This window comes from Chiroxiphia lanceolata, chromosome 4 (assembly GCF_009829145.1).
Source record: "Chiroxiphia lanceolata isolate bChiLan1 chromosome 4, bChiLan1.pri, whole genome shotgun sequence".
Lineage (NCBI taxonomy): Eukaryota > Metazoa > Chordata > Aves > Passeriformes > Pipridae > Chiroxiphia > Chiroxiphia lanceolata.
Window position 1 is genome coordinate 50,885,062 of NC_045640.1, and position 25,528 is coordinate 50,910,589.

Consider the following 25,528-nt stretch of genomic DNA (forward strand, 5'->3'; position numbering starts at 1 on the left):
AACTATACAGAGCAAGTAGTTCAAACATAGATCCTTTATGTTCCTATACAGAGAAAGTTACTGCAGTGCTGTACAGTACACTGCTCCTATAAGTTTGCAGTCTGCTGCACGCTTGGCAGTACTGCATTCAAGAAACAGGGTCCCTGTGTCCGCTGAAATTCAGGAAAAGAAGTAACAGAGCTGAGGCTGGGAGAGCTGGATGGAAGCAACAGAAGCATGTGGGATGCAAGGACTTGGGTAGCTGGTGTGGTAATGTGAAAAAACACATCAGCTTAGTAAAAGGATACAGTCTGGAATTCCTAGTTTGAGCATAAAGGTGGAAAGGTATAGGGCACAGGGCTGGGTTTGTGCTTTCTGGCTTGTAGCCATACGAAAATTTTGAGTGAAACTGCTGGAGTTGAGAGCGAAGCTACTAGGGTGTCCAAGCCTCTGCTATAACTAGTCAGTCTGGTGTTCCTCACTCATTGGAACCACCATTAGAATTTTTTCAACACTCAAACTCACAGAGATTTTCTACTGTTCCTTCTTCAGGCTCACCTCCAGGGAGCGGAAGAAAGATGAGGCAGGTGGAAGATTTGGGACTCAAAATGGAACTGTGGGATAAACTCCAGTGGCTTTTCTGTGACAATGACCTGCAGTGCATGGTGGGTTCTAGACATGCTGTAGCAACGAGTGGTTTACAGCAGAGCTTCTAAGCCTGAGGTTGGCTACTGCTTGGGATCAGGTCAGCTGGTAAGAGTTGAGAAGCACATAGGAACAGCCACAGTTACACTCATTCAAATTAAAACTGCAGTGAAGACCTGACTATTAAAGTGCAGACATTACTTCCACTGGGTAAATACAGCAGGGAGGAAATGGTACACAAGAGTATTTGATTTTTGTTTGAAGCTTTTGTTTAAAAAAAGTGTTGAATGTGTCACTGCTGACAGGGGTATTGAATAGTTCCCACTGCTGTGATACAATTGAAATCTCTGCTGATGACAAGTAGTAGCTCTAAATTGTTGAAACCTGGAACAGATCAGCACTAAACCACATTTTCTCCCTAAAGACTGCAGCCTATTGAATAACAAAGGTTTGTTATCTGAAGTCCCCTGCAATCAACCCTTGCACAAAGCATGCATTCCCAATGCCAGCTGTTGTTAACATATTAACAAGAAACTGATTTTGGATGTGAAAACATCAGGTGTTAAATTTCCTCATTTACCCTTTTCTACCAGTATAGAAATAACTGCATGTAAAAATACTGTTTACTCAAAATAACTACAGTACTAAGTGTGAAATAAATGCAAATCAGTAAAAAGAACTAAATTCTTTTTTTTAAAGACACAAAGAAAACAAACCCCTAATATTTTGTGCACAATTAAGGACATTATGTTTAGGGCTACATAGTGTTTCAGTAAAAATCAGTGTCTGCTGAACATACAAATGGCTTTATAAATGTTTCTTGATATCGACTACATATTACAAACTAAACAGTGAAATTAGAGAGCAGCAGGATGTATTTATTTATCTAAAAGAGGTCACTATTCCAAATCTGCGGGTACCAGAATACTTTAAAGGAAAGCCTATACTAAATGAAAAGACAGCAGAGAAAAGGCAGGTCTGAATTCATCTGGAATAAAATCGTCTGGAAAGAGCTGTAATAAAAAAGCAGTTTCAGTCCTGGGATTTTTTAACTAAGCCAGCTGATTAGTTCTACAAAGATAGGGCAAAAAAAAAACCTATTTAAAAAAGGAAGCACAATAATGAAACCTAAAGAAAAGCAATATAAAATAAATCTCTCAACATAAATGAGATGAGAATTCATTTTCCCTGTGATGCTCTCCACAGCTCCTGAAAGTGCCTGCTGCTGACAATGAATGAAATAAAAGGAGGAGGGAGAGCAGAGGGAAAGAGGTGTTAGCTTACCAGCCGGTGGAGCTTATCGCTCCACTCCCTTTGTGACGCTGGAAACTCACAAGCCTATAAAATGTGCCTCGCCTCCTTCGGCAAAATCAAAAGCAAGAGGTGGCTGTACACAGGAGAAGTAGGATGCTGTTCTACCCCGAGGTAGCTCTCCTGACTTGGCTGGTACAGCACTTGTAACAGTTTGAATAGCACAGCCAAAGCTTTTTTCTGGCAGATCTCCCCTGTACCTGCTGTGCTGCCTTACTTCCCCTTTTCTTCCTTCCCTCTTCTTATCTGTTGGTGGGGATTTTGGAGGGTTGGGAAAGGGAGATAGGAGAGTCACATCATTCTTGGAAGAGAGGAGAGGAACATCCAAGATGACTTCTGTCCCCACAGCCAACTGGAACATGAGCATGAGCAGCAGGGGGAATGTGAGCCTTGCTGCAGCAAGTGATGCCTGGGGACAGGCACTGGGATTGCCAGCTGGAAATGCTTCTCCCCCCATAGCATCCTCACCGAGCAACTTCTCCAATCAGTTTGTACAACCCTCTTGGCGCATTGCCCTGTGGTCTCTGGCTTATGGTGGTGTGGTGGCAGTGGCCGTTTTTGGAAATCTCATTGTCATCTGGATTATCCTGGCTCACAAGCGCATGAGGACAGTGACAAACTACTTCCTGGTGAATCTGGCCTTCTCTGATGCCTCCATGGCTGCTTTCAATACCCTCATCAACTTCATCTATGCACTGCACAGTGAGTGGTACTTCGGAGAGGCTTACTGCCGCTTCCACAACTTCTTCCCAATCACAGCTGTCTTCGCCAGCATCTACTCCATGACAGCAATAGCTGTGGACAGGTGAGAAAAGAGAAGAAAAGTTTAGGGGTGAGAGATTAAGATCAGGTTATCTGCCAAAATAAAAATACGGAGATAACAATCATTATGATGAGAGGCAGAGACCTGAATAGGTCATCGATTGTGCTTCTCTGTAGTTCTTTAAGATCTCTCCCTAAACACTGTTTTAATTCCTGTCTTTGGTCTCTGTCCTTCAGCCTTTTATTGTTTTTACTTTCCTGCTGTCTTTTATAACAAACATTTCAGCTCTCTGTTTGACTTCAGCTGCTCTCTGTGCTCTGTCTTTCAGTACTAATTCTGTAACAGCACTCATTGCTCAGGGTTTTGCTTGCCCACCTGTGAAAACAGTATCTGTCCCTCAGTCAATGTCATCTAATTCATACTGATTAGGAGTTGTAGAGATTGTGTGTTAAGGGAGAGGATTTCAAATTTCCCTCCTCTCTGTATTTCTACAGCTGGCAGAGGCATTTGCCTCCTCTTCAAAAATCACTTCAGACTCTGTTTTAATAGCTTTTCTCACAGACAGCTCTGAGCTGCTTCCTTTCTCCCAGTTTTAACTAATGAGACTATTTACATTGCCATCTGTGCATATGCAGAGGACTGATAAGAACATGATTTCAAAGTGCTCAATTTTTTCCTGATTTCTTGGAGACAAACAAGGCTTTGTGACTGTCAAAGAAAACAGGACAGGGAAAAACTTTATACTCTTGACAATAATGGAGTAAGACAACTGTAGTGTCCATAGAGTAAAGGGGAAATGTAGTTGCCTGATTTTCAACATAGATGCATTGATGGACTCTTTCACAAAAGGTGCTGTGAGTCTCCCCTGGGAAATGTTTCTTTCTTTATTATTGTTTTCACATTTGCTGTGCTGGAGAGGTAACTTACTGAATTTTCTTTTAGAAAAACAGATCAATTTGTACTTCAGATCTCTTATTCCTTTTAGCAATGCACTGAAATGACTTATAAAACTAATTTCTACATATTCAAATCACATTATACATCTTTTCTGAATTGACTTGGCAGAACTGCAGCACTTCCAAGTGATGGTAGTCAAGATTTCACAAGGTTCAATCCACCTTCTGAAATACTATTTCTCATTTCCAGGTGTAAAGATTGGGAAACATGCTGTTGTATCTTTTGTCTATGTTTGTGAACAAGTTTATAAATTAATAAAGCTTTTTCATTTGCCCTAGTAATTGCAAATTTTTGGTGGCATTCTCAGCCAGATGTGTTACTGTTCCATAAAGCTAGAAATTAAAGAGAAAATGAGATTCTTGGCAACTCTTCTACCTCTTTGCTCTGAAGATGGGTGAAGACACATGGAAATCAGTACACTTTCCTCCTGACAGTGGTGTATCTTCTTCCCATGTTAATTCTCATTAATAATGGATCAGGTAGTGTAACACCAGTGATACTACCTTCGACCAGGCAAAGATTTCTTCCATTATCTGTCATTGGGGTTAGCTTAAGATTCTCATCTAGCTTTTGGTTTTCAGAAAGATAAAAGGGCTTTAGTTGGTGCTGGGTATTTAGCAGCTATTGTTGTAGCTGATCAAGTCATTAGTTGAGCAGTTACTCAGATGCTCTGAGTAAGGTTTTTTTCATATTTTCTGACAAAATTATCCACAGATATATAGTACTTACTACTTTGAAAGTTTCTAAATTTATGCTAAGATCTGGGAAAAGAAGGTGAATATAGTTCCTCAGGAATCCAAATAGCGCATTTCCAGAGTGAGTGCAATTAGCTCTGCTGTACACTGACTGAAATGCAATGGTCAGATATAAAGATATTAGAAATGTTTTCCTTGGTTTAGCAATGTGGGATGCTGATGCTCAGAAGTGTGTCAAGTGTGTCACGTAAAACAAACACAAGAGCAGTCTATCTTTCCTTCCCTGTTCACACTGTGATTCCTTTTATACCAAATAACACCTGATGCATTCAGTACCTTTAATAATTTCCTGGCTACCTCTGCAGAACAATTCTGCAGAGTCAAGAGGAAAACTAAGGGTCAAAGAGAATCCCAAGGAATGTCCTTGGATGTACAGACTGTCGTATTCTAGGGCACAGATATGCTGGATGAATATTTTTTAAAACTTTGGTTCCCACTTGCATTCTGTAAAAGTTCAGCCAGTGCTTCACTGGACACTCTGCATTAGTTTTAACCCAGTAAACTCATCCTCACATGTTCTTTTAATTCAAAAATTTAAAACAAAAACAACAAAGCTACAAAGTAGGATAAAGCTACCAAGGGAACTGAATTGATGCAATCATATCAGATGATTTTCCATTAGAAATTGTAAGCATCCCAAAACACTGAAAGGTCATGGGTTGCAGCTCACTAAAAAGTATGTTGTGGTATGCTCGACTGATCATTTTCAAACTTCTAAATGTTCACAGAGTATGAATGAGTTGCTGTGAATCTAGACACCACTGAGCAGAGGTCACAGGTAGTATGTGTTTCCTTTCACGTCTGATTCTGTAGGCCATTCTAAGTTGTGTGCACTGCGAGATTACTGGAATGACAGGGAGTTCTGTGGAGCAGGCAGTTCCTGCAGTGGGGTGTGCTGCATCTGGAGCTGAGGATGAAAGTATGCAAGACTTACAGCAAGTATACAAGACTGTATGACCACCCTGTCTGAACACAGTCTCAAATTTATGTGAGTTTATTCACACTTCTGACCACTCCTTCCCAGTATTTCCCCCCCTGCTTTCTGCTTCGTTTCCAACAGGCTGTTTGCAGTCTACTGGAGAGATGCCACAGGTAGCTTTAACAGAGTCAGCTTAGGCATCAGAAGCAGCACAGATTTTACACTGGACTCCTTCATAGGCAGTCATTCTTTCATTTTTCTTTAGTTTGTGCTGCATAGTTCCACAGTTACGGGTAAACTGAATAGGAGATAGTTCTGGAGCCAATACGCCCCTGCCACTGACCAGTGCATGATCCTGAAAGGTCCATCCATCATCCTAAACTCCACCTGTGATCACTGACTGCTGTACGGTTCTTGGACATATTAAAGACAGTAGCTTAGGCAGAATTTAAGCCTTCTGACTCTGGCCATTGAAGACCCACTGTCCCTTTCTATGAGTTCTTAGCATGCAAAGGAGGTGGTTCAGGTACACCAGCAATTAATTTTGAATCCCAAGATTGCCTCATTATACTGTGCGTAGGCCTAAAAATTCTCTGCAGATGGTTAAAGTGGAAGTTTGGGGATATAGCAATATAGTACAAAATAACATGCCTTCAGTAGATCTCTTAGTATCATGAATTTTTTCCTGGCTTTACCACATCTACAGTATTACTTTCTCAGTTACTGTTCTGTCAGCAATTCCATAATGCTATTCTTATTTAATGAGTTTAACTCTTTATAAAAGCAACCTCTCTGGAATTAAAGAAAGTATTCTAATAATGATGGTGAGTAGTTGCTGATCCTATTCATATCCTACCATTCCTTTTCTTCCTAGTATGGAAGCAAGCTTTTGGCATTTGAAGCCAAAAAACATTTATTCTACTTTACATTACTTTAAATTATATTTATATTCAGTTTTATTTCTCTTGCACAATCTTCTCTCTTATTCAACACTTGTCATTCTAGTTTCCCACCTTATTTTCTAGACTTCTAATATGTCTGCAGAAGCACACGTATACTGGGTCAGTTTTCTTTTTTTCGGTGACATTGTTCAGTTACTGATGGCTGTTCATAACCTCTCTATACACTCATTAGACTCCAGAGTAAGTAATATGATACAAGCTTGTAGCAGAAGACAGATACAAGGCATAAACACTTGATTCAACTTATCATATAAAACCTAAATTCATAATATGTACACACTCAGATCCTCAAAATATCATTTAGGCTCTTCAATCTCTTCAAGGGTATTCTGTAAGAGCAGTTATTATTGTCACAAAGTAGTATCACAAGCCCTACAAATTAATGTTACTGAAATTCTAAGTAGGCAGTTGGCACATTGAAAAATGTCTTATCTTTCCAGTAGAATACACTTTGATATCAGTCTCTACCCAAGGCCTTCATGCGTCATAAACATTTTAAACAGATATTCCTGCCAAATCATCTAGTATCTGAATGTTAAGTATCTGTTACCTGCCCTGTGTGCTCAGAAACACTTAAGTACAGAGTGAAGTTTATATGTAAAAAGATCTCAAATATTTCTAACAGGTTAGAATATGGAATGCACACAGCATAACCCTGTATTGAGGACATATGGTAGTGGTATGAACAGAAGATGCAAACCAAGAAGGTGTACACATGCCTGACATCAAGTGGTTTGTGCTTGGCTCACCAATGAATAGAGGAAGCAATGGAAGGCAGGAAACCTGCATCACTCCGCCAGCTGTCATCCCCAGCGCAGAGCTCAGTCCAAACAGAACTGCAGCCTTTGGCCCCTCTATCATTCCCTTTCTCTCAGATTTGGATGTCTCAAAGTAAATGGTTTCTATGTAAAAGAAGTAAGAATTTGCACTGAGGACTGGGGAGAGAGAGAGATGAACATCAGAACAAGAAAAAAAAGGCAGATGGAGTTCTTTTCGGATTTCTCATGCTTCACAGGCTGTTTTCCCCATAGAGATCTTCCCCTCATATCTGAGAATATTTTTGTAAGAAGAAATAGATGGAGTTTCTGTAAACTCACTGGTCTAGTTTTCCATAAGATGGCATTTTATTGTTAGCTATTTTTCCTGCCTGTGGTGCCACTTAACTACAGAAAACACTACCTGCCCTACCCCTACGACCAAACTAAAGTTCAATTTAACTTTTTTTTCAAACTAATGGATGACTTCATAATCATGACTTCAGGAATTATCCTGGTTTACTGCATATCACAAAGGAAAAATGCAAGATATGCTTTAGAAATTATCACTATTATTTCTATTCTTACTTTGCTAGTCAAACTACACAACTCGAAGAGTAAATCCCTTCCCCATTTCTCTGTCTTTCCCAAACAGTATTTAAAGATGAAGCACATCTTATTTCTAGATTCCAGTATCTGGGCTGCCCTCTGAAAAATACTAGTCTTCAAAACTGGAAAGAAAAAGTTGAATAGGAGGGCATTAAGTGTTCAAATATCAAGAGCTGAAATACAAAGGAGAGCTGAAATACAAATTTGGAGGCCTAAAACTATTTTTTGGACTTGATAAATCTCTTTCTTTCTTTCTTAGAAAAGGTGAAATAGTTTCTGCAGAACATTCTGATGCAGTGGCTACAGGATTCAGCCTGTCAGAGACCTAGGAAAAATAATCCTTTTCATTCTATTCATAATGATCAGGAAAAAATACAGGATCTTTTTTGGGGTTTTGGTCCAAATTCATGTCAGAATTACATTATTGATAACATACTGAGATAGTCTGGGAAAAAACTGCTTTCAAATGGTGCTGTGAAAAAATGAGATTGATACACCAACATCTTGAGAAGTATAAGCAACATTTACAACACTGCTTAGCCCTCAGTCTTCTTGTTCCAAGCAGGAAACATCTGATCCTATGTTCAAATGAGAGGTTCATTTTAGACAGAATCTTAGCCTTAAATATATTTTCTTAGTGCTCTTATTTATCATTTAATGAAAACTATTAAAATATGTATCTGTGGTGTACTATGTAAAGTAGCCTGTGGTACTTTTAAAAGTTAGTCAGGGGTTGGGGTTTGGGGGTGGGGGGGAGGGGTTGGTTAGTTTGTTTGTTCATTTCTTTGTTTTTTTGAATATTATTGCCTAAATGCATGTTTTTCTGTCTGATTTACCAAGCAGGAGAGAAATTTGTATCGTTCACACATTTTTGTTTACCTAAAATAAAGTGATTTCAAAATAAATGCAGAAACAAGAAGGAAACCATTCAGTTGACAGTGGCAGAAATGTAGGCAGTAACAGGGTGGGTTGTAGTCTGTGCAGATGGAGCTGTTTCTTCAGACTTTGCATTGCTATTGGTCCTTGATAGGCCAGGTAGATCATATTTAAAGAAAAGGAGAAACAGAAGCCCTTCTGTCAGGGGAAGTCCATTAGTCCATCATTTTGTGAAACAGACCAAAGGAAATTCTTATCCTTTTTCTAGCAATATGCATAGGTATAGAACACAATGTGTAAAATCAATTACATACTCATAAAAATGTAGCCCATTGTCAGTTACCAGATGCTCCTCAAATAGAAAGCACTGTTTACAAGAACTCAGACATCCTGAAGAATTTCAATGTTCCTGTTTAAAGGTTTCTGTTAATACCTGTAAGCAAGGCATTGGATGCTCGTCCCAATTTCAGAAAAACCGTACTGTTACCCCCCTTCTTAAAGCACAATAGCCATTCATCAAGAGCAGCACATGTTCCTCTGGATAAATCAAGGCCAAGTTAGTCATCTGCCTGGGATTATGCCCACTGATCTCTCAAATGTACCATGTTTATCTGTCATGCTGTCATACACTCCTTTCTTTATGCTGTTAGCTTTAACGTGATCATTGTGGCAGTAACATTGTCCACTGTAGATCCTTCAGGCCACCAAAACCAGTCTTATTCAACAGTCAGTGATAGTCCTACAAAAGTACCCACAGCCACTTGTCCTGCAGAGAAAGTCAGCCTAAGTGAATGAATACAAACCACTCACACAAGAAAAGGAGCCTTGCACTGGAAGATACCAGACAGAGATAAAAGAGTACAAAAGTTCAAGATTTGGTTTACATTATACAAAAAAATGCCTTTAAAATCTCACCATTCATTCCATCCTTTTTCAACTATTATGTCTACCTTTCCAAGATCTTCCATAGGATTTTCCACAGCAGTGTTTTAAATAAGGGCAGGGAATCATAACAATTTCCCTACCTAAGTTTCTTAATTACCAATTGATTCTAAATATAAAGTCTCAAAATCAGCTTCTGTCTGGAGGAAATAACAGCATCTGTGCATTCACAAAGGAAGCATACTCTGATGTCTGCTGTTGACAAGCCACTTGCATGCAAGTATTGTGATTTTTCTCTCAGTCTCTTCCTTCATCAAGTCCCAATTTCCTGTTACAATCTGGGACTGAATTGATCACATTTTCCCCCATTTGAGTTTATAAACATGCTGTAAACAGGTGAAACAAATCACTTAGGATGATTAAAGGCTTCCAACTCTATCTCCAAATGGGCATTTGTAGGATCCAATTTTGAACATCATTTTGTTCTAATAACATCTTGTGTATTTTTGCCACAATTTACTAAATTATGTGTTAAAGAAGAAAGATTTTTCTAACTGTATTAGTCAGTGTCTGCTGTTCTACAAAAAAATAAATTGAGGGGGGGGTTATCTTTTCTACTGTTAGGATCATAATTCACAAACTTCAGAAACTTTTATAGTATGTACCAGCTATTTGTCTCTTGTTACTTGCAAACTGTAACAGAGCTACATGATTATGCTGTCATTATAACCACTGGCTTAAAGACTTTATCAATGTTATTCCAAAGTCTCTATTATCGTTTTAGAGAAAACAGATTTTCTTGATTTGATGAACCCAAGAAACAAGTACCAAACAGTAAACTGTAGACTCTAAGGAAACAGAGCAGTTCAGAAGGGAATTAGTTCTCACCCCAGCAGATAAGAAGAGCGGCCCAGCAAGCACACCATGATGCACTGGTCATTATATCATGCAGCCTGACTGATTTCTCATTAAGTTCAGTGGAAAGACTCCTGCTGACTTCAGTAGTAATTTGTTAGGGACAAAGACTAACATAAGCCAAAGCTGGAAGAAAAGTAATGACAGTGGGATATTTTGTGGTCACAACAAACAAAATCACATGCTAAAAATTCTAATGATGAAACTAAAGTGCTACCTAAAAATGTTTTAGAGTCGTACAAAGAAGAATATGGTATTGAACAACACACATTCTTCAAGGTGTTGGCTTGTCTCTACCTGCACATATTCCCACCCCTACCTTTTTAATGTGCATATTCCATCTTATAATTATCTTCCAAGTATGAATGTTTATGTTGGGTAGGGTAATAATGATTTCTGCTTGTGATAAATCAGCATAATGAGTTAATTCCTTTCAGCAATGTGTATTTTACATTCAGTATCCCTGCTTTATGGAGTGGAACAAGCTATCTATGTCATTATCAGCAGCTCCCATCGGAGTGAGAAAGCATTAGAAGTCTGATCTTTAATTCAAGTGCAAGTTCAGAGCCCTTTATTCAGCAGGGTGTCCCACTGCTCCAGCCTGGTGGAGGGCTGAACAGTAGATGTCCAAAGGCTGCAAAGCATATTGGCACAGCACCCCACTGAAGAAATGTTTGTGCGGCTACAATCATTTTTCAGTGGTATTACAACCCTTCAGTTTGTTTTAGCCACTAGAAATCCTTCTTCAGCTCAAATGCCTACCATCTTTTGCTGTCTTTAGAGATGAGGTGTGGAGAGGTCCAAGGTATGTGTATAAATATCACAGAACATGGCAGACCTCAATGGGTCTCTGCACTTGTCACTGTCTTCAGAAGGACTGCCTAATTTTGGGCACCACAATATAAAAAAGACATCAAGCTATTAGAGGGCATCCATAGGATGGCCACAAGGATGATTAAAGGTCTGGAGGGGAAGCTGTAGTCACTTGGTCTGTTTAGCCTGGACAAGAGGAGATGAGGGGAGACCTCATCACCATCTTCCACATCCTCACAAGGGGAAGCAGAGGGGCAGGCACTTTTCTCTCTCACGATCAGTGGCAGGACTCAAGGAAATGGCATGAAGTGGAGTCAGGGGAGATTCAGTTTGGATATCAGGAAAAGATTTTTCACCCAGAGGGCAGCTGGGCACTGGAACAGGCTCCCCAGGGAAGTGGTCACAGCACCAAGGCTGTCTGAGTTCAAGAATTATTTGGAGAATGCTCTCAGGTACACAGTGTGATTCTTGGGGATGTCCTGGACAGGGCTAAGAGTTGTACTCGATGATCTGATTGGTCCCTTCCAGCTTGGGATATTCTATGACTCTGTGATGAAGTTCAGACCATTTCAAAGAACAGCGGAGAAGCAGAACAGTCGTTAAGACAGATGACATCGGAGCATAGAGAAGTCCTGCTGTTCCCCCTACATACAGTTTATGGTTGGCTGATCACAGAGAGAATAACTCTTTGGGAGTTCTCTCCCATAAAGCTGCAGAGGCAGAAGGGCTCACCGCCACGGAGCCCCACTGTCATACCGTTTTGGTTTTATACCAGTTCTACCTACCTTGGAATCTCTGGTACACTAGGGTTGATTTTTGTCATAGGTCTTTTGCCATTTCATCACCCCAGTTCCCTTTCTTATTCTCTCCTCTCTCAACATAATTTCTATATGCTGTTATTCTACAATTCTCTTTTCTCATTTTTCTCATTTCACTTCTACTTTTGCATTCAGCAAACTGTTCCCCAGTCTCAGTTCTTTTGCTTTTGCTCTAGATCCCGTATCTCATTGTTCTCCCTTTCATTCCTGGCCTCCTTAGACGCTCGTCTTTTTTCTACACCATGTTCAGCACCATTCAGTGCACAATGCAGACAGCATATCTACTCCTTGTAACTGTCACTTTGCCATCCATAATTCATGTAAGGATACCAAACAGAGTAAAAAAGCGAGCCCTAATGACAGAGCTACACCATGGGTAATTGTAATACATAAAGGCAATATTCTGCATCATACCTATACGTTATCCCACATCTAGACTCCTCACCTTATTGATTTTTTGAGCAACACCTAAGAATGCAACCTCTATCCTGTGTTAGCAGAAATTCTCATTGCTGACAGAAACACTCTAGCTGAATGGACAGAGATCAAAGGCAAGGGTCAACTGAAAAACTAGCTACTGCTCCTTCAGGTTGAGGCTAAAGAGATAGACAACTTATCACCCTTAGGTACCTGTAATGGCATTTCCAGCAAACAAAATTATAGGTGGAAGTAGCTGTGTCTCCTTTCAAATGACAGCTAACAGCGCAGGAAAGACTTAGCTCTTTTTGGGGCTTCTCTTGGCTACAGAAATCTACATCCAGAGACAGTCCAAGTACAGAGGTGGTTTTTAACCTGTATCTCAGAGTCATTGCACGTTTTCTACTACCCTTAGTTGTGGCAATGATGGCTTCTCTAAGAAAATGCTACCAAATTGATATGACAAATCTGAGTGAGTGTAACAATTGCAGTTATAAAGCAATATCTCACTATGTTAATTAAGTAATTTTGCTTCTAAGAAAAGCCACTTAGAGAACAAGTTAGATACTTCATTGTAATTGCTAGTGTACTGGCAAGGTAGAATAACTTAGATTTGTTATCAAAGGCTCTGTAATAGAGGGCTGTCAATATTCTGTTCAGCTAAACCTAGCCTGCACAAAGGCATTATTGAGGGAATGGTCAAGGTTCCTCCACTTCCTTCCCATCTGCTACCTTTTTGTAATCAATCTTGTGCAAAAGCCTGGTTGTTCGCTTATCACTCAAATTTGAACTAGAAAGATAAATAGCCTGCTTTTCATCTGATCCTTGTCCTCTGACTTACGGTATTCAGCCAATTGTCAATTCCATCACTACAGAGATATGAGTCATTTCACACAAACAATCCATGTCTTTAAAGGGCAGACAGCAGACAGGAAGATAAAACATTTTATCTCCCTGATTTTTATCTTAGGCAACACAAATTACTGCTGGTATCTATTGGGATTAAGAATAATATAAACGGGAATAAGAATGTGAATGTAATAGAAATCTGACAATAATGCATGAAATAATGGCAATGTACAATCTGAAGAAAACTAGTAATTGAAGGAATAATTCCAGGCTAGAAGGAGATGCCTCAAGAGTCCCACAAGCATGTGAAAATGATGATTTGTTTATGTTTATCACCTACTACAGGTAAAGATCATCAAGCATTTGGACAGTACCTGGCAGTCCACACAAAAGCCAGCTCAATTTCAAAGACAGGGCTCATGACTACAAACTTCAGTTCATTACCACATTGTACTTACTCTTTGGAGGGGAAGGGAGCTAGGTGGCAGAGGGCTACAATCCAATTGATGTAAATTTTCATGAGAACTTCTGGTCTCTCAGGACAAGACACCCAGCACTCAAATAAAACTATTTAATAACTAGTATGTAATACCAAAAGCACCAGTTTAGATGGAAAAAAAAAAAAGAAGGCATGTAAAGGAGAGGGTAACTAATTACCCTGTGGGGAAAAAATATCTAAGTGCAGTAAAAAACATAAGAAATATATAAGCTTGAAATTCTAGGTATGGATGCTGGATTTATCACATATTTTATAGTTAACTATAAACAGTCACCTTCACTAAAACAAACATCTGTTCCATGATTACCCATCTCTCAAGTATAAAATTCCAAAAAGTAGAAATATCTTGAATGAAATCTGTGTGCCATAGCAGGTAAACATGGATGCAGAAGATTCTTGCACCAATTCTTATCAGGATCATTATCCTACGAATATTATTGTTATTGTCTTGTGGCTAATATCTGTACCTAAAAATCTTGGGAAGTGTGCCAAGAACCTACATGTGTACTGTAACAATTAGGATATGTGTATTTGCAAAATAGTTGCTCTACTGATATACATACGATTAAAAGGGTGTCCCATAGCTGCAAAATAATATTCAATTAACCTTCTTCTCCTTCCAGCACTGCCTTCATTAGAGCTGAACCACCCAAAGACCAGAGTGCAATCAGAACTCCAGGAAGACAAATATCTCTGCTTTTATCCTTCACTTTAATCCTAAGCTTTGGCTCATTCTAGATATATATGAATCTCCGAAGATTTCTTACACAGAGGTTTTTGCTTTTTTTACAGATACATGGCCATTATTGATCCCTTGAAACCCAGGCTCTCTGCAACTGCTACCAAGGTGGTCATTGGGAGCATATGGATTTTGGCTTTCCTGTTGGCCTTTCCCCAGTGCCTATACTCCATAACCAAGGTGATGCCTGGGAGAACTCTTTGCTATGTAGCATGGCCAGGTGGTCCAAAACAGCATTTTACGTAAGCTTTTGTTCTTTTAAAATTGTGATGGTGGTGTCTAGACTTGCAATTGGCTTGGCATAATCTGTATAGTATCATGACACTGTACATGCAGAATAACTAAGAGTGTTGGTCACTGAGAAGTGTAAAGCCAGTTTTCTAAGCAAGGAAAATAGAGCATTTTAAGTGATAAGTAGAACACATTTTTTCTCATCCACTTTTATGAGTGCGCTCCACCTCATGCTGCATATTTAGCATCATTGTTCCACTTAAGATGGCTACTTCTATACAGATAGAGATGGTCAGAAATGGGAACATAATTCCAAGCAATCTTCCTTTTTATCCTAACAGGAAAAAAAATATTTCTATTATCTCCTTAGAATCATTTAGGTTGGAAAAAACCTCTAAGACCATCGAGTCCAACCATTAACCTTAAACTACCAAGTCTACCACTAGACCATGTCCCTAAGTGCCACATCTACACATTTTTTAAATACATCTAAGGATAGTGAATCAATCGCTTCTCTGGGCAGCCCATTCTAATGCTTGACAACCCTTTTCATGAAGAAATTTTTCCTAATATCCAACCTAAACCTCCCCTGGCACAACTTGAGGCCATTTCCTCTTTTGTTACTAGGGAGAAGAGACCAACACCCATCTCACTACAATTTCCTTTCAGGTGATAGTAAAGAATGAGAGGTCCCCAGTCAGGTTTTTTTTCTAGATCTCTTCATGAGAGGGCTGGATTTTCCCACTTCCTTCTGTTACATTATTACTTATGTCAGATATCAGTCCAAAAGAGAAAACTGGATAACTTATAATTGGTTCCAGCTTCTGAAAGTGAGAATACCAGTCAATTAAATTCAAAATATCCTGTTTGTCCCTCTGGCAGAATTAGGAATAAGTGGCTACCTAGCCATCTCTCCTTTAATGTTTTCATTGACATTTAAGACGAACATTGTGTTCAAGGCTGAAAGCCTGTGTAAGTATCTAGAATCAAATTTGACCTTTTGCTCTCTTTGAGGCAGGTGAAAGAGGCCCCGGTCATATGTAATTTTTATCACTTTAGGAGCCATACACAGACATTTCTCTTTAGGGCAGTAAGGTCACTCTCAGTGACAGCTGGGGATTCTTCATTGATCATTCACTGGGATTATATCTGAAGTTGGCATTTAACCGGGAACTAACAGGAGGCAAAAGAAATTATATTTGTTTTCCCAGTGCTTACATCAGCAGTGATGACTACATTGCACATAGGCTACAGACCTGCGCTGCTGATGTGCAACAGACGTGCCATATGAAGAATGGCAGGTAACAGGACACATATCAGGGCCTTTATATCGATATACCATTAAAATCCTTATTTCCTCTTTCATTTATGGTCCAGATTAGAGTTCCAAATGCCTAGCTTGCCCTCATGATGCTTGGCTGTGCAGCAATTAAATCAACTCAGCTAGTTATGGACAACTGTACCTTACTCAGCAGTCACTAGTCCTGATAACTATAGTCATTCTTAATGTATGCTAGTGCAGGTTCAGCATTAGACACCCCATAAAGCACTTGCATTAAATGTAAATAAATTTGCAGTGCAGTTCAAGACTTTCAAAATGACAGTGAAAACACCAAGGACTAGCCAGCCAATACAAAAGATGCTTTGTGCTAAAAGTAGCACTCTTGACTTCTAGCAGCCCATTCCATTGGTACAGCTCCTTCGAAAGCACTTATCACCTTAATACTTTTTCATTGCAGGTATCATATCATTGTGATTGTGCTGGTCTACTGCTTTCCACTGCTTGTCATGGGCGTCACTTATTCCATGGTGGGAATTACTCTCTGGGGAGGAGAAATACCAGGTGACACATCCAACAAATATCACGAGCAGCTCAAAGCTAAAAGAAAGGTACTGTTCTGATAAATCCCACTAAGTGAATCCTGATAAAATCATCTGCAATTGTGTTGCTGAGAATCACAGTATATTCCTTCAGAAATACCAAATACTTGAAACAGCAGTAATGAGGGATCAGCTTCAATACAAAATCTGATTAAATTTGACAAGTTGTCTTCTATCTTCACTAGCTATTCTTTTCGTAACTTTGCTGTTTGTCACTAAATAAAGGTAGCATCTGGGTTTTAACTTCTTAATCTCCATGTAGCAGCATATGCTGTGTCTGCTATGTGGAAACTAGGACAAAATGTTTAGCCTTTCACAGAGTTAAAATACTGAGTTTTGAACAATGGGCTAGCAAACCATTAGGTCCTCTTAGGTCAGATTCTTATCCTGCTGAAACAAAAGTGAATCTTGACGTTAATCAATAGATTAAGGCCCATGCATATTTGAGACAAGCACTGATCAGCCTGTTTATAACGAACAATTTAAATTTTTAATCAGTAACTTTTTGTGGGAAATACAAGCTACTTTTCCCAGTTATTTTCTTTAACCCCTTTCACTGTAAGTATTGCCTAATCTAACTAGACTGTGGATTGCTTATGAACTGAGTATTTGACTATCTCCAGTTTTCTTCATGTTGCAGTGCCATTAAGGTTTCTTTCTCTACAATATTCTTTTTCTCAAACCTAACTTTTCTTATTTAATAAGGCAGCCTTCTGCTTTTTATTTCTGACCTTTTTTTTTTATATACTAAAGTGTATTTAACCTTTTGGATTTGAAAAAAGGACACCCAAACATGGGTTTCTAACTCACAGTGATGAGCACATTTTCAGTTGCTCAGTTGTTTCAGTTTGCTTCCTGATGCTGTGAGTATGTCTGAACTGTGGTATATGCTCCTGTGCTGTAGCAATAGCAGAGTGGGGCATATTGAGTCCTGAGACAACAGGAGATCTTCTGCAAATTGTGGAGAACACTGATGTTTCCATTTCTTTTAGGACGCTGCCAGGAATATGAAAGTAGTTTTTTCCCCCAACATACAACACAGTAAAAGTTGTTGTGGCAGACAATACATGAAAAGAAAGGTTAGGATAATTTTCTCCGTCATGCATCTTCAGACTCATGAAAGTGTAAAGTTGTCAGAAGTTTCAGTTGTCAGAATAGTGCCTAGACAGCTTTATGGCATGACGTACAATGCCTCCTGTGGAACCAAAAGTGTTATTTATTTTTGTTTTAACATAGCTTTTTTAAGAGGGAAAAATGCTAACATCTCTTGAGGAACTAGAATGCAGTTTGACCAGTGTTATCACTACTATTGACTTGTAACAGCTCAAAGATTATTGGAATGCAAACAGAGAGAAAATCATGAAAAATAATCATGAAAAACTAAGCAGTATGCTTTGCATATTTGGCCCAAGGCAAAATTATTTCTACAAATGCTGAAAGAATATCAAAATATCAGCATTTCACTCTTTGACATTACCCAAAAAGTTCAATACTATCATTACAATCTTTGCCATGTATGTTGTCACTTACCCAAAAGTGTATATTTTCAAAGTTATGAAATTACCTTCATAACAGAACATAAGCAGAAAAATATTTCACTGGTCAATTAACCGTGCTATCACCAATGTTGCCCTTTCAGACATTGAAAAAAAAAGGAAGCAAATACTCAGTGGGTGGTGACCAGGTTCTAATTGTAAAGACAAACCAAGGAGTCACTTTCTGTAATAAGACACAATTTGCAAAAGCAAGTGTGAAAAGAAAATTATTAAAAGCTAACTTGGAGAAACAGGACATCCCAGAATTCAGCACCTGTTACCATAATGACAAAGGAAAATAATCATGACATAAAAACTAGAGGTCTCTGAAGAGAAATCTAGCGCTTAATATATGATATAAAGGGTCCAATTAAATCCCTGGAATACTTTAAAAACAGCATCTCTTTAGAATTCTAAATAGATGCAGGAGACAAGGTGTAGCATCCTTAATTAAAGGATTTTAAATGTGAGAGTACAGGAATGCATACCTTCAACACATGCAACAAGGGATTTAAAATATGTGCAGGTATATAATAACTGCATCAGTGACTTTATTGGTAGAGATCCATGATGGCACTTTAGCTACACTGCTGTGCTCTCCAGCAGGATTTATGAAGTAAGCGGCATTTGGAAAGATGAATCATAATTGGTCATTCATGGAGAGGAACTAACAGACTGGAATCAAAATAAAGACATAACTTATTCTTCTCCAATAACAGAACTAGTGCTTTGCCTTTTTCAGAAATCATCTGTTTTTCCTGCTGTTTCCTTTTTTATTTTTTTACCACATATGAATAAATGACATGAAAACACATTAATATGTATTTTAGTACTACATTGAACCAACTAAGAAAAGCACTTGTTAGAAATAATGATACTTTTGCTGGCACTAAAAGTTAGTTGACAAGGTCAGGATGAAAAAAAGAAAAACAAAAAAAGGAAAAAATTAAAAAAGGGAAAAGAAAAAAAATGAAGAGAGACAAAGCCCAAAACATTACAGTACAGCATCAAAACTCCTCGAATACTGAATTATTTATGGGTTGACACAGATTTGTAAAAACGAGACCATATTCAAATTATAAAGCTTACTCATCATAAGTAGGTGGTGAGAATACAATACTATGAACTCACATCACATGATAAGCAATAAGTACTTCTGAAATCAAAGATCCCTATTGTTAACAAGGAACCACTAAGTCTAGAGAAACAGGCTATTTTGATATTGCCCCATTCATAAACCTTTATGTAAAAGTTTGCATCCAGCCTTATGAAACAAAATGTTTTGACACTCTGAGTCCAAGTGTTTGTTTTGCATGTGACTTCCCACACATCTTGAAGCTGTAATTTTATCCTAGACATTTGTTCAGACTTCTTCAAGGTTGGAAAATAATTGCTACCTCAGGGGACTGCATAAAGACATGGAAAGTTTAATATCCTTCTGGTTATTTAAGCAATTCATCTTATCCTAGTTTTTCCCAGCATGAGGATCAGCATTCCAATCTCCCATAACTGATATGTTATATTCCATTTTCAAAATGGCATAAGGGAGTCAAAGTTTAGTATAGCAGAAAGTCAATACAACTTAATTATCCTCAATTCCATTAAAAACACCAGCTGCAATCAACTACTCTACACAGATTTCTACTACAGACTTCAAGGGATAGGCAAATCTTCAGAGCTCATGCCCTCGTCTATATTGAATCATCACCTGTGAATGGGTTTTAAAAGTCAGACAGTAACAAAAACACAAATTTTTTGCCTTTATTCAGGCAATGATCTACCAAGCCTGCCCATATGTCAAAAAATTCACTTCTCCATGTTAGGTATGCAAAGAGAACCAAATCCTAGAACACAAAATATGTAGGGGGAAGGCATCTGGTTACATCTCATCCAAACTGGCCAAACAACAGCAGATTGTGGAAGAGAATTATATTGCCATTATGCCTTTCCCACCATTTATTTACTCACGGGCCATGAGTGTTTCCACCTGGTAGATTCATTTGTGCTCATGCATCATGGACAGAAATGACTGCCATGGTGGTATAGAAGCACTTTGCTTACTTACTGAGAAGGTTCCCACTCCAGAGCAGTGCAAACATACACAAAGAGGCACCTGCACTTCCTCAGGGAAGGTACCTCTACCCTTTGGCTGATTTTACATTTCTGGGACTGATAAGTGAAACAACCTACTCATTCTATCGTGGGGTAAGGAGGGGAAGAAACTGAATTTGCTATGAATATTATAAACTCCCGCCAAAAATAGATGCCTCGATAATTTTTTGGTCCATCAGTAATCATCTGTAAATGGGTCTACTCTTTGACTTTGCAGTGATTGACAATGAAAATAACATGCAGATTAGAATAAATACTAGAAGAGAAACAACAGAGAAGATTAGGCTGGAGAAGTAAACACTCTGTTAAGAACAGGCTATGTCCTAACAGACATAGCCCTATTGCTTATATTGTATTGTGTGGGTGGCTGTATTGCTTGACTATCTGAAATTTCACACAGATACAGTTTAATTATCATTTATCCAAAATGATGATGCATTGTGAACACCTTGTAGGCCAAAGCTTTATTGTGATTGAAAACCACAGGTGTACTTCAGTGCAGCCAGTCATAAATGTAGCAAGCATTGTTCAGCACATTCAGAAAGTGAAAAGTCTAAGCAATATCAGATTGAAGGACAGCTTACCTCAGCTAGCACCAGTTCTGTACACTTCCCTGCTTTGTTGTAAATCAACAACCAAAAGAAACAGAGACACTTTTAATAATTCCAGTCTTTACATGGAAATGTCTATTGATAATTCCTCAGGCAGCTGAAGGTGTGACAAAAATACCTGCAAAGTGGCAACTTTTTATGCTCATAAAATGTCTTTCCTCTACATGAAGTACAAAGAATTGAACTAAACGTTTCTGAAGTGATTAGTCTGACTTTATGATTTTATACTTATTAGTCAGTCTCCTCTGAGGTTATACTTGCATAGTATCTTAGACTTCAGGAAACTATTCTAGAAATTGAATCCTTTTGAAGATTTTCATGTCAATGAGACGTGGCAAGTTTTAAATATCAGTTTTATCTGTGGTTGCATCTGACATTCGTCACATATCTTGCTTAAAGTAAATTAAAAACAACCCAGGAAGAAGGAATTCTCAGACGCTTTTAAAGGCTCTTCTGAAAGCAAACTCATCCCTTGTTTGCCAGATGCTGTAAGATGTTGAACTGTGTCCAGTACTTTCTCTGCTTAGTCCTTGAGTGTCAGTTCATCTCTTTCAATATTAGAATGTTAAATGAAAACAGGACAGGAACCAGCCTCGGGTTCTGTCACTACAGGCAGCCCTAGCAGAATTCCTCTGATATCATCTTAAACCTCCATATTTAAACCATTTTGCCTTCTGGATTGCTATATTTAATGCGAAGTGTTCTAAAAAATCTCACCAATCTTAGAGTTCCAGTTTCCAGGCTAAATTTCTTTACACATAGCTCTATTTATGCCATTATTTTCAGTAAGCCTAATTAATTATTAGTATCCCTCAATGGTGCCACCTCTACAGATGTTATTATATCTGTTTCCTCTCTCAGCCTTTATTTACATTTGTTATATAAATGAAACAAGTGTCTGTGGTCTTCTTTTATATACCAACATCTGTATTCAACAAGTGACCAAAATCAGACAAGGAATGCCAGCAATGTACTGTCACTATTGTCCTGGACAGGGTAATAACATTTCCCTGTTCTCCACAGAGAATACCTCATCTGGAACATCCTAAAATCTCATTTTTCGCTTCATTAAACTGATGACATGGTTGTGCTATAATGAATCAATAACATATATCTCCCTGTCATTTGTTCACAACAGTTAATTCCACTACTCACAGAAGAAAATTTTATTAGTCCTTAATTCAGCAAATCTTGGAAATTTTCCAAGTAAGATCCTACCTATGGAAGAACAGTGTAAAATGATCCTTAAAACTAGCACAGTACCAATCCAGCAGTTTCTATCTGCTCTGTGATATCTGTCAGTGCCACGACCCCCCTAGAGACATAATCACTACTGGTGCCATATGAAGTATATGACCAGCACTGTGAAGTGACATTTCTGCTTCTGCAGTTCATCAACATCCAAGTTCTTCCTCTGCCTCACTTCTGTAGCAGCCAAGCTGCTCAGAAGTGTCTCTTCAGCAAACTTATTTGGCATGTTCTTATTTTGCTGTACTCAACTCCTCAGTAAACGCATTAATTGAGGCTGATCTCAAGGCTGACATTTAGAGAATATATCCTGGTTTGGAGGGATTTGATATTTATATTATTAGTATACTAATAATATACTAATTAAATATTAATATTATTAGTATTTAATACTTTCTAACAAAAAAAAATTTTCTCTCCACTACCTTTCCAGTGCAAACCAGTTCCCAAATCGTGCTCAGCAGTGAAATGCAACAGGTAAAATTACTTACAAAAATAAATAACTAAAGATAGGTTTCCTCTGATTCTGCTTCAGGGCACATCTCACTATGATATCCTTAACTCTGACAATTTATGGGAAGTATGAAATAGCTTTGCTAATATGGCAAATGCAAACCAACCCTAGTAAAGCTAGAGCCTGACTTCACAAACTGTTACACAAGCCTAAAGCTGGTTTTGTAACACTGTAGATGCAGTTACACAAGGGGACATGGCATACTTTTTAGCATGCTTTCTATGAGGCACTGATGGTTATCCTGTCTGCTGTTCTTCTCTGTGGCTCTGCATGTGTGAGCACTGGTCATGAAATAGGTTATTGGACCAGACTACAAATGTTAGTGTTCCACTAACATTTTGAGCAGTTGTCCCATACCCTGCCAGACTCACCAGATTGGTATTAACACAACAGTCATAGTCACTACTTGCAAGTAATTGCTATTACAGCTAAAAGTCTGCAGAATAGGTTGGGGGTTTTTTACCTTATTTTCTCATAAGCTTAACTAAAGCTTCAAAAGGGTAATGAGGATCAGAATATCACATGAATATCTGTCTGCTGAAAATACTAGCAGAAGAAGATATCTTTTCCCTTTTGATCAGTAATACATTCCCACGGTTATTAAAAATCTCAGGAAGAATATAAAGTATTGACAGGAAAGTCTGATTTGGACATTTTTATTTACCAATAATTAAATTCTTGCACAAACAACACATTAATTACAATGTATGACTCCCTTCCTAAATACATACACACACAGAGGCTTTTTTCCAGATGGACAAGGAAGCATAAGAAAAAAAACAAGAAAAGTTTGTTTTAAGTTTTAAAAAGTTCTGTTAAACCCCTTCCATTACTGAGTATATGGACCAAAAACCTACTGAAAAGGCAGAGAATAATCAAAGTAATTTTTATTGTTGTGTATCATAATTTTCATTTCATAGTCTTACTTTTCCCATGCATAGAAGTTGCCTCAGGAAAGTCTGGGACATGAGATACTGGGGTATTATTATCATTGCATGTTAAATCCAAAATATTTTTTAAAGATCTATTTTGTCGGCTTAGAATTTCAGGGGAAAAAAAACACAAAACCCGGGGTTCATCTGTTCTCCTCTTTAGGATTTCTTCCCCCATGAACTTATTCTCTTTGTAATAATGTCCCACATTTTGAACAAATTGTCCTATTGAAGTAAAAATAAAGTCAGACCTCCTGATCATTTTTCAACAGGATTAACACAGTGACATCCCTTTCAGAAAATTACTGGAAGCTGCCCTGCTCTGTCTCTATCTACCGAATAGCTACAGCATACTCAGCAACAGTGGCGTCTTCCATTCACTGTCCCAAGTTTTCCTAAAACTCAGCTATGAACTGTGAACACATCACTCCACATTTATCATCTGTGCCAGCAACCACAGGGGAGTAAAACACAGTAAATTCTAAACATGGCTTTATACTGTGCATAAACCTTGGCAGTTTAAGTATTTACTGACAGACTGATGCAAGTCTTCTGGTTAAAATTTTTTTATTGAACAGCTGGCAGCAACTCCAGGTCAGGGGCAGATTTAAGAAATTGGTTCTGCATGGTCAGTGATTAGGCTCAGAATTGTGCACTTAGAATTTCTGTGATGTTTCTCCTTGGTAATTCTATATTTCTGACCACTTGCGGCAGAAAATTGATGTGAAATATTAAGTCTAGGCACAGTCATAGGGCAAAAATTTCTGCTTAGTAATGCCTCATATTTTTAAGAATGGAAGTAACAATGTTTCACTCCAATATTAGTAAACTCAGTGTGTTTTCAAATGCATTGCTGAGTTGAATCATACATGTTAAAATAATAAAACCAAGACACCTACCAGAAAGACAAATTAAACCAAACGTTTCTTTTTCAAAATTTGCATGTTCAGCATGGAGATTATGATCTCTATGTTTAAAACTATGGAGTTGGGTTTTTTTAAGACAGACTTCACTTTCTCTGTGTAGAACAAGTTTGGGACCTGATCCTCCATACAGATAACCTTAAAATCCCACATTCAGGACAAAGTGTGTTCTTTAAGTTGTATGCAAATTTTTTCACCAGCATACAAATAAACTTTGGAAACTTCAAAAGGTCTTTTGTTGTCTCATCCATCTGTTGGCAAAGTTATCCCATTATGTATCCTAAATTATGACCAAATTAATAGTCCTGTGTGTGTATGGGTGCATAAATAAATAAATATATTCACATACACAGATAAGAGACAGCACATAAGGAGCCCCTTCCTCATTGAGTCCCTGTAGGGAAGTTAAGAAAAAATTAATTTCAGCATGAGTTTTGAGTCTGTTGAGCTTTCTGGAATAGTGTCCAGCATCTGTGTGGTGAAAACCCCAGGAAAACTGATGCAGATCTGTCATTTTGGAGGACTGCAGAGCCAAGACCTGTATATTCAGCAGAACAGAACTGCAGTTCCAGTATTGCACTTCCAGATTTTTACATTCATTACAGGTAAAAACAAAACACAACTTCAGTGCAGTTTTTTTTCCTGAGTTAAAGCAGAAGTCCATGTGACTACTGCCTTAAGATTTAGTGTGAGAGACCTCATTTACCTCCTGCTACTGCATAAACTTACAAAGAGGAAACCAGGGGAAACAACCCAGAGACATCATGAATGGCGACAGGAGCTGAACCACAGAGAACCTGCAATATTCCAAATGTGCTTTTCTTAGAAGCAGATGAAAATTATCACCAACACACAGAGGATTGTCTGTATTATGTCTATTAATACCTTCACCTAAAAAATTCATTCTTTAACTCAAGTGCTTAATACTTTAGAAGTTTCTGTACTGCAACACTGTAAATAACCTATTCAAAGCACCTTTATTTCATTACTCATTTTCTGGGGTGAATAGAAATAGTTCCTGATTTCTCCAGGTTTTAGAGCGGGTTTGCTAGGAAACAGTTTCAGGCACCCTGGCATG

General features: G+C 38.3%; 2 protein-coding genes across 2 annotated transcripts in view; both read left to right on the top strand.

Annotated features, from left to right (window-relative positions):
* The window catches only part of CXXC4 (CXXC finger protein 4), a 213,705-nt gene extending 213,061 nt beyond the window's left edge, over positions 1-644 (top strand). Inside the window, 1 exon segment of the mRNA XM_032685713.1 lies at positions 532-644. The gene's annotated coding sequence lies outside the window, so the exon portion shown is untranslated.
* Positions 645-2,052: 1,408 nt separating this feature from the next.
* Positions 2,053-25,528, top strand: part of TACR3 (tachykinin receptor 3) — a 34,960-nt gene continuing 11,484 nt past the window's right edge. Inside the window, exons 1-3 of the mRNA XM_032686050.1 lie at positions 2,053-2,740; positions 14,517-14,705; positions 16,434-16,584. Of these exons, the coding sequence (XP_032541941.1) occupies positions 2,265-2,740; positions 14,517-14,705; positions 16,434-16,584 (816 nt within the window). The 5' untranslated portion in view covers positions 2,053-2,264. The remainder of the gene's footprint in view (positions 2,741-14,516; positions 14,706-16,433; positions 16,585-25,528) is intronic.